General features: G+C 43.1%; 1 protein-coding gene across 1 annotated transcript in view; it reads right to left on the bottom strand.

The window, feature by feature from the left end:
• The window catches only part of LOC121581991 (ras-related protein Rab-3C), a 66959-nt gene that overhangs the window by 17674 nt on the left and 35128 nt on the right, over positions 1 to 14157 (bottom strand). The window contains exon 3 of the mRNA XM_041897476.2: positions 10431 to 10549. Coding sequence (XP_041753410.1) covers positions 10431 to 10549 — 119 coding nt within the window. The remainder of the gene's footprint in view (positions 1 to 10430; positions 10550 to 14157) is intronic.

The raw sequence follows: 14157 nt of genomic DNA on the forward strand, positions 1-14157 counted from the left end.
GGTTAGGCATCAGGATACCTGGGGGTAGGCATCACAATATCTGGGGGTAGGAATCAGGATACATGGGGGTAGTAATCAGGATACCTGGGGGTAGAAATCAGGATACCTGGGAGTAGGAATCAGGATACCTGGGGGTAGGTATCAACATACAATGGGGTAGGAATCAGGATACATGGGGGTAGGAATCAAGATACATGGGGGTAGGCACCAGGATACCTGGGGGTAGGAATCAGGATACCTGGGGGTAGGTATCAAGATACAATGGGGGTAGGCACCAGGATACCTGGGGGTAGGCATCAGGATACCTGGGGATAGGCATCAGGATACTTGGGGGTAGACATGATGATACCTGGTGGTAGGAATCAGGTTACTTGGGGGTAGACATGATGATACCTGGTGGTAGGAATCAGGTTACTTGGGGGTAGACATGATGATACCTGGTGGTAGGAATCAGGTTACTTGGGGGGTAGACATGATGATACCTGGTGGTAGGAATCAGGTTACTTGGGGGTAGACATGATGATACCTGGTGGTAGGAATCAGGTTACTTGGGGGTAGACATGATGATACCTGGTGGTAGGAATCAGGTTACTTGGGGGTAGACATGATGATACCTGGTGGTAGGAATCAGGTTACTTGGGGGGTAGACATGATGATACCTGGTGGTAGGAATCAGGTTACTTGGGGGTAGACATGATGATACCTGGTGGTAGGAATCAGGTTACTTGGGGGTAGACATGATGATACCTGGTGGTAGGAATCAGGTTACTTGGGGGTAGACATGATGATACCTGGTGGTAGGAATCAGGTTACTTGGGGGTAGACATGATGATACCTGGTGGTAAGAATCAGGTTACTTGGGGGTAGACATGATGATACCTGGTGGTAGGAATCAAGATACCTGGGGGTAGGTATCAAGATACATGGGGTTAGGTATCAGGATACCTGGGGGTAGGCATCACGATATCAGGGGGTAGGAATCAGGATACCTGGGGGTAGGTATCAAGATACAATGGGGTAGGAATCAGGATACCTGGGGGTAGGAATCAGGATACCTGGGGGTAGGTATCAAGATACATGGGGTTAGGCATCAGGATACCTGGGGGTAGGCATCATGATATCTGGGGGTAGGAATCAGGATACCTGGGGGTAGGAATCAGGATACCTGGGGGTAGGCATCACGATATCTGGGGGTAGGAATCAGGATACATGGGGGTAGGAATCAGGATACCTGGTGATAGGAATCAGGATACATGGGGGTAGGAATCACGATATCTGGGGGTAGGAATCAGGATACATGGGGGTAGGCATCAGGATACCTGGTGATAGGAATCAGGATACATGGGGGTAGGAATCAGGATAACTGGTGATAGGAATCAGGATACATGGGGGTAGGCATCAGGACACATGGGGGTAGGAATCAGGATACATCGGGGTAGGAATCAGGATACATCGGGGTAGGCATCAGGATATCTGGGGGTAGGAATCAGGATATATGTTCCTATTATATACATTGGCCTATGTTAGAGTGAGAAACCAGTAGACAGGGTGATGAATAGGGAGAGAGGGAGGGGGCGAAAGAGAGGGAGGGGAAGTGTGTTAGGTCGGGATGAGCGAGAGAGACAGAAGGAAGGAGAAAGGAAAGGTATTAGATGGAGAGGGAGAGAAGTGGGTGGAGGTAGAGAAACCATCCACAGGGTGGGTTCATATTAAGACTGACAGAGAAATGACAAAGTAAAGAGGGGAAGAGGTTGAGTGTAGACTCTTTTTTTTTTTCTCATTTGTAAATGTTCTCATTTACAACTTCGACCTGGCGAAGATAAAGCAAAGCAGTGCAATAAAAACAACAGTTACATATGGGGTAAAACAGAACATAAAGTCAAAAATACAACAGAAAATATATATACAGTGTGTGCAAATGTAGCAAGTTATGGAAGTAAGGCAATAAATAGGCCATAGTGCAAAATAATTACAATTAGTATTAACACTGGAATGATAGATGTGCAAGAGATGATGTGCAAATAGAGATACTGGGGTGCAAATTAGCAAAATAAATAACAATATGGGGATGAGGTAGTTGGGTGGGCTAATTTCAGAATGGCTGTGTACAGGTGCAGTGATCGGTAAGCTGCTCTGACAACTGACGCTTAAAGTTAGTGAGGAACATAAGAGTCTCCAGCTTCAGAGATTTTTGCAATTCGTTCCAGTCATTGGCAGCAGAGAACTGGAAGGAATGGCGGCCAAAGGAGGTGTTGGCTTTGGGGATGACCAGTGAGATATACCTGCTGGAGCGCATACTACGGATGGGTGTTGCTATGGTGACCAATGAGCTAAGATAAGGCAGGGATTTGCCTATCAGTGATTTATAGATGGCCTGGAGCCAGTGGGTTTGGCGACGAATATGTAGTGAGGACCAGCCAACAAGAGCGTACAGGTCACAGTGGTGGGTAGTATATGGGGCTTTGGTGACAAAACGGATGGCACTGTGATAGACTACATCCAATTTGCTGAGTAGAGTGTTGGAGGCTATTTTGTAAATGACATCGCCGAAGTCAAGGATCGGTAGGATAGTCAGTTTTACGAGGGCATGTTTGGCAGCATGAGTGAAGGAGGCTTTGTTGCGAAATAGGAAGCCGATTCTAGATTTAACTTTGGATTGGAGATGGTTAATGTGATTCTGGAAGGAGAGTTTACAGTCTAGGTATTTGTAGTTGTCCACATACTCTAGGTCAGACCCGTCGAGAGTAGTGATTCTAGTCGGGTGGGCGGGTGCCAGCAGCGTTCGATTGAAGAGTATGCATTTAGTTTTACTAGTTTTTAAGAGCAGTTGGAGGCTACTGAAGGATTGTTGTATGGCATTGAAGCTCGTTTGGAGGTTTGTTAACACAGTGTCCAATGATGATTTCTTGTTAAGAAACTCATAATTGGACTTAATCAATACTCAACCATCTTCACTTACTCTTGGTTCATAGATTCTGTCCCTAATGGCACCCTATTCCAAATATAGTGCACTACCTTTGACCAAAGGCCTAAGGGCCCTGGTGAAAGGTAGGGCACTACATAGGTGTCACGCCCTGACATTGAGAGCCCTGTTTTCTCTAGTTGGTTTGGTAAGGGTGTGAATTCTAGATTGTGTATTTCTATGTTGTCCGGGTGTGGTTCCCAATCAGAGGCAGCTGTCAATCGTTGTCTCTGATTGGGGATCATACTTAGGCAGCCATTTTGCCTACCTTAGTTGTGGGATCTTGTTTCTGTGTTGGCTTGTGTAGCCTGTTGAACTTCACGTTCGTTTGTATTTTGTTGTTTTGATCGGTATTCAGTTAATAAAGGAATATGTACGCATACCACGCTGCACCTTGGTCTGATCTGTCTATCAACGAGCGTGACAATAGGGAATAGGGTGGCATTTGGGACTCAACCATAGCACTGAATGTACAGTAGTCTGTTGATTCACCCAATTATTCATTACCCAATAATCATTTTTTCGCTGAGTCCATTGGGTCAATGCAATTATGATGGATTGCATTGCTATAGTGTTGCACAGTGTGGAAATATTGATATTTTTTGGAGACTAGAAATATTGCTTATTTATGTCACGACTTCCTCCGAAGCTGCCTCCTCTCTTTGTTCGGGCAGGCTTCGGCGTTCGTCGTCACCTCATCTCATCATTCCATTTGTTTTGTCTTGTCTATTACACACACCTGGTTCATATCCCCTCATTAGTACGTGTATAAGTGTTCCCTCTGCCCCCTTGTCCTTGTGGGTGATTGTTTAGTGTGAGGAGGGAGTAGCTCGGTTAAGCTACGTGTATTTTGTATTGCTGGGGTATATTTTCCCCGTGTGCCTGTTTTGTTCTAGTGCGCCTGTTTTGCACACTGGACTGTTTGATGCTATATTTACATTTACATTTTAGTCATTTAGCAGACGCTCTTATCCAGAGCGACTTACAGTTTAGTGAGTGCATACATTATTTTATACTGGCCCCCCGTGGGAATCAAACCCACAACCCTGGCGTTGCAAATGCCATGCTCTACCAACTGAGCTACATCCCTGCCGGCCATTCCCTCCCCTACCCTGGACGACGCTGGGCCAATTGTGCAGCGCCCCATGGGTCTCCCGGTCGCGGCCGGCTACGACAGAGCCTGGATTCGATCCAGGATCTCTAGTGGCACAGCTAGAGTGCCTTAGACCACTGCGCCACTCTGGAGTATATAGCGTAACTCTGTATTCCGGAATAAACTCTGTATTCTGTGATTTACCCTCCTGCGCCTGACTCCTTCAAATCACCCATCACAATTTAGCACTCTAGAAAGTGTTTGCTACCATGTATTTGGATTATTATAGAACCAACTCCATAAACTGTGTGGAGCCTAGCTCACAGTTAAGCCATGAGTTCATTGATGCGAAGGGGACTTTAGCTATGACTTAACGTCACTAATCGTTTATATCAGAAAAGCAGAGAAGTCTTCAAATACCAGCATTCTCTTCAATGGTTTTAGAAATGCAAGGAGTCTTTCCCAATCCCAATACTTATGTATCCTTTACTTTCCTGAGTGAGACAATACATGAAACCAATGGTCAGTTAGACTTTCCACAATATTTCACTTATCCATTAGGGCTTGCATAATTACCGTATAGCCATGTAACCGACGGTTATGGATGAACGTCATAATAAAAGAAAAACGTCATAAACAGTGAAAAAAAATACTATTGTTTGGTGCAACGAACAGCTGACGGGATATATTTATATTTTAGTCATTTAGCAGACGCTCTTATCCAAAGCGACTTACAGGAGCAATTAGGGTTAAGTGCCTTGCTCAAGGGCACATCAACAGATTTTTCACCTAGTCAGCACGGGGATTAGAACCAGTGACCTTTCGGTTACTGGCACAACGCTCTTAACCACTAAGCTACCTGCCGCCCCAGGTGGCTGGGCATTCGTGCGGTTGAGTCTGTTTTTGCCTTAACATGGACTCTTAACAACGTAATGAAAGATTGTTGCTCCTTGCTGAAACAAGCAAGATGTTGGAGCGAACAAGTTTCGGTTGCCTAGACAACACCCCCCACAATGCAGCAGCAGCGCACATAACACATGCAGTCAGGAGCGGAGGAGGAAATGTGTGTCAAAAAAAGTGTTTATTTTGTTTTTGTTTCTTTGCTATTCCAACGGTTATTACAGAGACCGCAGTCATTTATCTAGCCAATTACATTCATCCAAAGTTCCATGACCGTCACAGCTCTACTATCCAGTCTTTTCAGAACATTACTCACCAAGGAAATGAAAGGAAACAAATGGAGGATTACATTTATAACTTATAGAATGATTATTCTATAAGTTTTAAAGCTAATTTCCTGTAATTCTAAACATTTTGCCATGGCTTATGATGTGTTCATATATGCTATCTAGGGGCCCCCCGAGCTTTAGGGGCTGCAGGCGTGCATCCTACACCACTGGGTATGACAGCAATCCATCGTTTGGTTTTGTTTACCTGGCCAGTGTTTCTACACTTTTTAGCAAGTGTGGCACAAATCCAGTGCAAGTCAACAATGCAAGTCAACAGCTCTAGCCTTTTCGGGGCCTTAAGCTAGAGTTGACAGCAGAGAGATGTAATTTCCTTCAGTTATACACATTTTGCCATGATTTATGTCATGTTAATGATATCTGAGTGACTAACAAAGTCAATGGGGGGGCCCCGGTCGGTATTCGGCCATGATTACTACAAGTTTAGATAACCGGCTAGACTAACTTACCAATCAAAAAATTGTTAGCTGACTAATTGAGTGCCTGTCGGTGACTGACAGATCAAGAGAAAAACTGCTGATGCACAACCAAATGTCAAACATCCACCTTGTGTATTCATTCTACTACTTTATTTCTCAACAGTAAGTTGAGACCCGACTGAGTTCCTATAATTATGATTTTTTTCGGGTCTGGTCCCCCTAGCGACCAGGGACCCTAAGCAACCACTTATGTCGCTTATGCCTGGAGATGGCCCTGCAAGTCAATGATACTGATATTAGCATGTCCAAATCATCCTAAAGTATCCTACGTTGATTGTGTATCTCAATTAAGTTTCTTATAGATGATTTGGACATTTAGTAATCTGGGTGAACTATCCCTTTAAAACACAATATTAATACACAGTGGGACTTTCTCTTCTAACATTGAGTCATCGCTACGCGGCGACGATGCGGGAATAAAGTGTTCTTGTGCGACAGTTAAACACTCAGATGCCCCAATGTTCTCCAACTCTCATTATGAAGGGAGTTCAGGGAGGATTCTCTTAAAAGGACTTCCTGGGGCAATGGATTTGGTGTACTGAACTAGTTGTGTCATAACACAGTGGGGTTTAGAACTTCACATGACAGACTGTGTCACAGTGGGGTTTAGAACTTCACATGACAGACTGTGTCACAGTGGGGTTTAGAACTTTCGATGACAGGCTGTGTCTGATTCTCTCCCCTCACCCCTTGACTGGCTACAGTTAGCCATATTACAGTTCAGGGCTTACAGTTGGAGAGATTTGAAAGCATCAAGTAAGAGACCACTAATAAGGCATAACAGTGAATGACTTCACTTGCATTTCATTTGCATTTTCTACCCAGCTTAGCATGTGGGCTATGACTGAGGTTGAATTAGCCTACAAAATGGTTGAGTGAAATCTCTCTCATGCGTCTGCACAAACTCTCCTTTTCTCTCTCAATATCTTTCTTTTCCCAACCTCTCTCTCTCTCTCCCTCCCGCTGTCTCTCTCCCTCTCTCAATCTCTCTCTCTCCCTCCCTCCCTCTGTCTCTCGCCCTCTCTCAATGTCTCTCTCTCTCTCTCTCTCTCTCTCTCTCCCTCTTTCCTCTCTCCCTTCTTCCCTCTCGCTGTTGCTCACACTCCCTCTAAGCCTAGCACTAAATCATGAGTATCCCTTTTGAATACCATTCAGCATACTGTTACTTATACTGCTGGCTTGCTACTGTGGCTGAGCAGGGGTTAGGCCTGGTTCAATCCTTTGGAACCATGTGAGTGGATGTTCTAACCAGTCAACTTGGATTGGTCATTGAGCACTATGGGAAAAGCCCAAACTATTATTGTAAACTCTACACTACATCCCTCTGGGAGTGGAGAGAGACTTGGGTCCTGCTGAGTGTCTCAGAGTAGGAGTGCTGAGCTAGGATCAGTTTTCCGTTTTAGATCATAATAAATTCGATAACATGATCAGAGGGGATCTGTTCTTAGATCAGAGCTCCTGCTCTGAGACGCTTTATGAGTAAGAGCCCTGGTCTGGATGTATCATCATGTCATGTACTGTCAGTGCACCTCAGCTGTGCCCATTTGTAATCCAATGACCCGGCTAATGACTCCTACATGGTTACCGTGGTTACCCAAGGGTTAAACTGAAGGGAACGAGAGTTCTGTCCCCTGGGAGTCAGCATCCAGTGGGAATTGTGCAGATATCTCTGTTAAGAAACATCAGATATCTCTGTTAAGAAAACATCAGATATCTCTGTTAAGAAACATCAGATATCTCTGTTAAGAAAACATCAGATATCTCTGTTAAGAAACATCAGATATCTCTGTTAAGAAACATCAGATATCTCTGTTAAGAAAACATCAGATATCTCTGTTAAGAAACATCAGATATCTCTGTTAAGAAACATCAAACATCACAGAAAAGCAACTAAATGGGAGACAGCCACACCCCCCCTATAACAACTCCCCCCTGTGTATTCCCTCTTGTGTCCTGTTTACTGTCCACATTTAGATGGGTTGTAGTCAGTGGACTCCTAAAATGTGGCCTTCAATAACATCAATCGGTAACTGTTTTTTCGAAGGTCTGCTTGTAAACTTGGATGTGTGCTAGATAACCATCTGACAGGGGAGATCATGGCAGAAAAAGTTATCTCCAAAGTGAACCATAAAATTAGGTTTCTGGCAAGAACCTCCAGATATCTGGATAATAATGCAATGGTGGCATTGACAGGGACTCTTGTTCAGTGCCACTTCGACTATGCATGCTCTTCCTGGTACAATACTGCCCCCAAGATCATTAAAAACAAACTACAGACATCTCAGAACAAATTAGTCAGGATTATTCTTAAACTTCCAGCACGTACTCATCTTGACCATTCCCACTTTGAAAGCCTCAGATGGCTCAAAGTGGAGGAGAGAGAGTCTCTCAGATGAAATGGTGTCTTGTACATAAGCTTGTCCACAGTATGGTCCCCATGTACCTATGTAACCCCCTCCCCCCCAATGGACCACAATGGAAATAAGCTTTCAAGGAGTCACTGGCTGGAGCGCCCTTATGTATGTATTAAAAAAAAGGTATAATATATTCAATCAATCAACTGCTAATAAACATTATGACATAGTTTGTCCATTAGCCTTCCTATGCAAGGCCCATTGTTCATGAATCATAGAGGAATAGACACGTTGTCATAATAAATGGTTAATACGTTCTCATACAGTGCATTCGGAAAGTATACAGAACCGTTGACTTTTTCCACATTTTGTTACATTACAGCCTTATTCTAAAATTGATTAAATCGTTTTTTTCCCCTCATCAATCTACACACAATACCCCATAATGACAAAGCAAAAACAGTTTTTTTTAAATTTTAGCACATAAAAAAATATGTATATATTTATCACATTTACATACAGTACCAGTCAAAAGTTTGGACACACCTACTCATTCAAGTGTTTTTCTTTATTTTTACTATTTTCTACATTGTAGAATAATAGTGAAGACATCAAAACTATGAAATAACACATATGGAATCATGTAGTAACCAAAAAAGTGTTAAACAAATCAAAATATATTTTATATTTGAGATTCTTCAAACAGCCACCCTTTGCCTTAATGACAAAGTTTTCGCTTTGTCATTATGTGCTATTGTGTGTAGATTGATGAGGACATTTTTTTATTTCATAAATTTTAGAATGAGGCTGTAACGTAACAAAATGTGGAAAAAGTGTCTAACAAGCATCTAATAATGCTTTATCAGCCGTTTATAATCACACCAAATAAAGTATCACCCAATCAGTCTGTAAGCGGGCTTGCAGTGTAACAGGCTGCTGTCATGGTCAAAAGATGGTCCATTAACTGACCACAGGCAGCAGTGCTGCTCTACACCAAACTGGACAACAGTACGGTAGAACCTGAGCCTCAAGTCTCACACCGGTCTCCGGTTTCAGTCCTGTACTGAAGAAGCAGAGTGTATGTGGGGAGGGCTACAATCAATAGTGTTAAATATCAAGTCCCTCCGCTGGACTCCGCTGAAGCCGTTTGCTTCTCTTTGTCCCTTTTTTCCTCCTTTTATGTTTATATATCATCCAGTTTTAGTGATGCAAGCATATTAGACCCATTGAGAAAGAGCAAACCCTTCCCTTAGTCTTCCTACAGTGCAGTAGTAACCTCTGAGGAACTATAATAGATTGTGATAAAATAGGCCTATGGATAAGCTTGCATGAAGTACCATATCATTTCTGATGTTGTGTTATGATAATATTGAATTGGTTAAATTGGAAGTACTGTTCATGGAACATTTAACCCATTTGACATAGTTAGCTGGTTCTCTTGGTTGAGAGCCTGCTATGTTAGCTACTAGCTAACACTGGAGGGTTGTGGTTTACATCGCGTTGTTCCTTTCTAAAATGTATAATAGCTTAATAACATTAGCTGACATCAAATGAGCTAGCTAATATAAGCAAATTAGCTAGCCAATATTAGCTGCTTAGCATAGCCTACTGTTCGAGCTAGATAGCTACCAGACAGCTAGCTACACCAACTTCTCAACTAAGACATAGCAAATGAGCTAACCACCTTTTTACTAGCTTATGATTTGTGAAACCACAATTTAGGACTTCTAAATGCATTCTGAAGACTCCATTAAGACTTTATAACATAATATTTGACTGAAGTGCGGCTGAAAATAGTTAGGCTATATTGCATATTCAACCATTCAACGCTACTTTAGTCTGTGCTCGCCACACATTGTGTAACTATTCTCTCTCTGTTGTAAGGACATCTCCCCTGCTGTTGGAACGACACTATGCGACTGTAGCAGCTATCGATCCACACTCTGCTTCAGGTTCCCAATGTGAGGGAAGAATATGGAGTTTCATGCCATGCACCGCTTCCCATTGTTTCCCCTTGTGCCTCAGTGCACAAAATGGCCGCCTTCGACCACTGAGGTGGAAGCCATGTTCAGCCCAAGCTAACCGATGACTCATCACACCGCTTCTTTATTCAGAGTGGAATTTCTGCCGTTATTTCCCTTTTAAACAGGGTGTACTGTATTTGACAAAGGATGTACAACAACACCCTATTACAGATACAAAGGGTTAGAGGGACGTGAAAACAAAAAGAAAAGACATCCAACTGCCATGACATACCTGGTGAAGAAAACAGACAAAAATAAATAGTTGACTCACCAGTCCTGCACACAACCGAAGGACTCCTCGTTGGTAATGTCATACATGAGGATGAAGCCCATAGCGCCTCTGTAGTATGCTGTGGTAATGGTCCGGTATCGCTCCTGACCCGCTGTGTCCTACAGATAGAGATGGAAATACATATTTCAGATAAACCTGCCAGTTTCAACATAGATAGGCAGACAGTCTAGTTAACTGGAGTAAAGATCGGCAGGCAGTCTAGTTAAGTGGAGTAAAGATAGGCAGACATGCACACAAGGACACTGACAGACAGACCGACAGACCGACAGACCGACAGACCGACAGACAGACAGACAGACAGACAGACAGACAGACAGACAGACAAGGAGAGACAGGGCCTCTCGAGCGATATCACTTCTTGACGACCTAATTGTTAAGCATGGTGAATCAACCCAATCTGTGAATTTCTATTATAAAGGAGCAGTGTTAGAGTATAGGTGAACATCCTAAACAAGTGGTACGAACAACCTCGCTAACTGTCTGAATGCGCCTTATTATCATCAATACTCCATTGAGAGATTCAAAGCCACATAATTCAGACCAGAGATACAGCACTGCCTGATACACATCTACAGCTCAGAGTCAAAACAAATCACTTCATCACCGACAGTCAGCTGCTCTTGCACTTTGCTTGATGACTACCGTACGCACCGATAACAACCTCTGCCTTTAACGACAGAGAGAGAGAGAGAGAGAGAGAAAGGGCCACTTCCTGTGCAGTGCATTGGATGCGTCCCAAATGGCACCCTTTTCCCATTATAGTGCACTCCTTTTGACCAAGGCCCATAGGGCACTGGTCAAATTGTGCACTATATAGGGAAGAGGATACTATTTGGGACCCAACCATTATCTCCCCGTAGCTATAGCCCAGTCCAGTGTTTCCACAATCACTATCACACCCGGAGCGCCGGGTTTGCTTCCACGCTTCCGTTCCTCTGTTGCCATGGTAACTGAGCATCTGGGAAGTGGCGGTTGGGCGGCGGAGGAGAGGGGAGGTGGACAAGGGTGACAACAGAGGAGAGGAGGGCAGGAAGGCAGGGTTGGACGTGGGGTCCTTGCTATCCGGGTTCCTTGGGACGTCCCTACCCCATTGAAGTCGAAATTTAAAATGGTTAAGGTAAGGGTTAAGAATAGGGTTAGGGTTAGGGTTAGGGTTATGGTTAGGGTTAGGGTTACGGTTAAGGTAAGGGTTATGGTTAGGGTTAAGGTAAGGGTTATGGTTAGGGTTAAGGTAAGGGTTAGGGTTAAATTTAGGGTTAGGGTTAAGGTAAGGGTTAGGGTTAGGGTTAAGGTAAGGGTTAGGGTTAGGGTTAAGGTAAGGGTTAGGGTTAGGGTTAAGATAAGGATAGGAGTTCATTTTAGGGTTAGGGTTTAGGGTAGGGACATCCCAAGGATCCCAGATGGCTGGGTTACAGACATTGGGATACCAATTAGAGCACATCACTGTCTGAAGCGACTACAGACCACATCCATCAACACATAGAGAACAGTGGGGAGAGGTCGGGTTCCACTAGACATAAGCTTCACAATAGGCTCTTTGCTAATGTTAATCATTTAGGACTTTTTATGTGTAGGAGGAGAGACACTGGACTGGCTGAAATTGAGCGCAACCTCCATGTGAATCATGCTAAATCTAAAAAGGGATTTGTGTCTTATAACTCTGCATGTCTGCTAAGTAGAGGCCTATAGTAGATACAACCCAAATGTACATGGGATCTTAAAGTGAAGCCAATATCTAAGCGTTCTACCTCTCATAAGGACAAAGACTGAGAGTTATTATCGTAGATACTGCACGGAACTGTTTTTTGTTCCCCTGTGACATTGGCAGAGCAATGTCACTTCAACCCGCAGGTCCCCTATTCAGTAGAGAAAAGTAAAGATTTCCCCCGTGGCATTCTCTTTCCTACAGTGTCAAGTCACTTGAGAACTCCCCACTGAAGCAGAGGAAAAGGTCATAAATAGTTTTTATGTCTAAATACAGCATTCTCAAGGGCATTTAAGCATATTTAGATATAAACAAAATAATATGTGATCATTTTCTACTTCCAACTTTTCTGAGATGGCTCAATCAAACAACATATTTGTCTTAGTGTTACATATGTTATTTTATACACCTTAATATAGCCTAACCCTACAAACATTAATTTACATACAATATCACATTTCATTACAGTATTAACCATAAGCAATAGACTCTGAGACTTCTCTTGTCTCAAACCATCTCAATCCAGCTTCTCTCAAATCTGACATGTCATCATTTCAATCCCAATTTTCCTGCAACTAGAACAAACCCCACCACTGTTGCTAAGCACTCATTGGTGTTTTTATTGAAGTGTCCCCTCATCAAAAAAAATATATATTGAGTCGAGCAGACGGCACAAACCCCTCAACGACGGGTTCAACCAATCGGCTCACAGAAGCAGCCTGCTAGGCCACGGCGCTGGACCGTGACTACAGTGCCTTGCAAAAGTATTCATCCCCCTTGGCGTTTTTCCTATTTTGTTGTATTACAACCGGTAATTCAAATGGATTTTTATTTGGATTTCATTTAATGGACATACACAAAATAATCCAAATTGTTGAAGTGAAATTAAAAAAATAACTTGTTTCAAAAAATTTGACTAAATAAATAACGGGAAAGTGGTGCGTGCATATGTATTCACCCCCTTTGCTATGAAGACCCTAAATAAGATCTGGTGCAACCAATTACCTTCAGAAGTCACATAATTAGTTAAATAAAGTCCACCTGTGTGCTATCTAAGTGTCACATGATCTGTCACATGATCTCAGTGTATATACACCTGTTCTGAAAGGCCCCAGAGTCTGCAACACCACTAAGCAAGGGGCACCACCAAGCAAGCGGCACCATGAAGACCAAGGAGCTCTCCAAACAGGTCAGGGACAAAGTTGTGGAGAAATACAGAACAGGGTTGAGTTTAAAAAAAATATCCAAAACTTTGAACATCCCACAGAGCACCATTAAATCCATTATTAAAAAATGGAAAGAATATGGCACCACAACAAACCTGCCAAGAGAGGGCCGCCCACCAAAACTCACAGACCAGGCAAGGAGGGCATTAATCAGAGAAGCAAAAAAGAGACCAAAGATAACCCTGAAGGAGCTGCAAATTGGAGTATCTGCCCATAGGACCACTTTAAGCCGTACACTCCACAGAGCTGGGCTTTACGGAAGAGTGGCCAGAAAAAAGTAATTGCTTAAAGAAAAAAATAAGCAAACACGTTTGGTGTTCACCAAAAGGCATGTGGGAGACTCCCCAAACATATGGAAGAAGGTACTCTGGTCAGATGAGACTAAAAGTGCTAAATGACTAAAATGTAAATGTTTAAGGGTAAAAATGTTAATGTCTTGTAATGGCATAGTCAAAGTCCAAAACCTCAATCCAATTGAGAATCTGTGGTATGACTTAAAGATTGCTGTACACCAGCGGAACCCATCCAACTTGAAGTAGCTGGAGCAGTTTTGCCTTGAAGAATGGGGGGGGGTGAATTGTAATGCACGCTCAAGTTTTCTGTTGTTTGTTTCACAAGAAAAAATATTTTGCATCTTCAAAGTGGTAGGCATGTTGTGTAAATCAAATGACACAAACCTCCCCAAAATCCATTTTATTTCCAGGTTGTAAGGCAACAAAATAGGAAAAATGCCAAGGGGGGTGAATACTTTCGCAAGCCACTGTACGTGGCCATT

Source organism: Coregonus clupeaformis, chromosome 15 (genome assembly GCF_020615455.1).
Source record: "Coregonus clupeaformis isolate EN_2021a chromosome 15, ASM2061545v1, whole genome shotgun sequence".
Taxonomy (NCBI): Eukaryota; Metazoa; Chordata; class Actinopteri; order Salmoniformes; family Salmonidae; genus Coregonus; species Coregonus clupeaformis.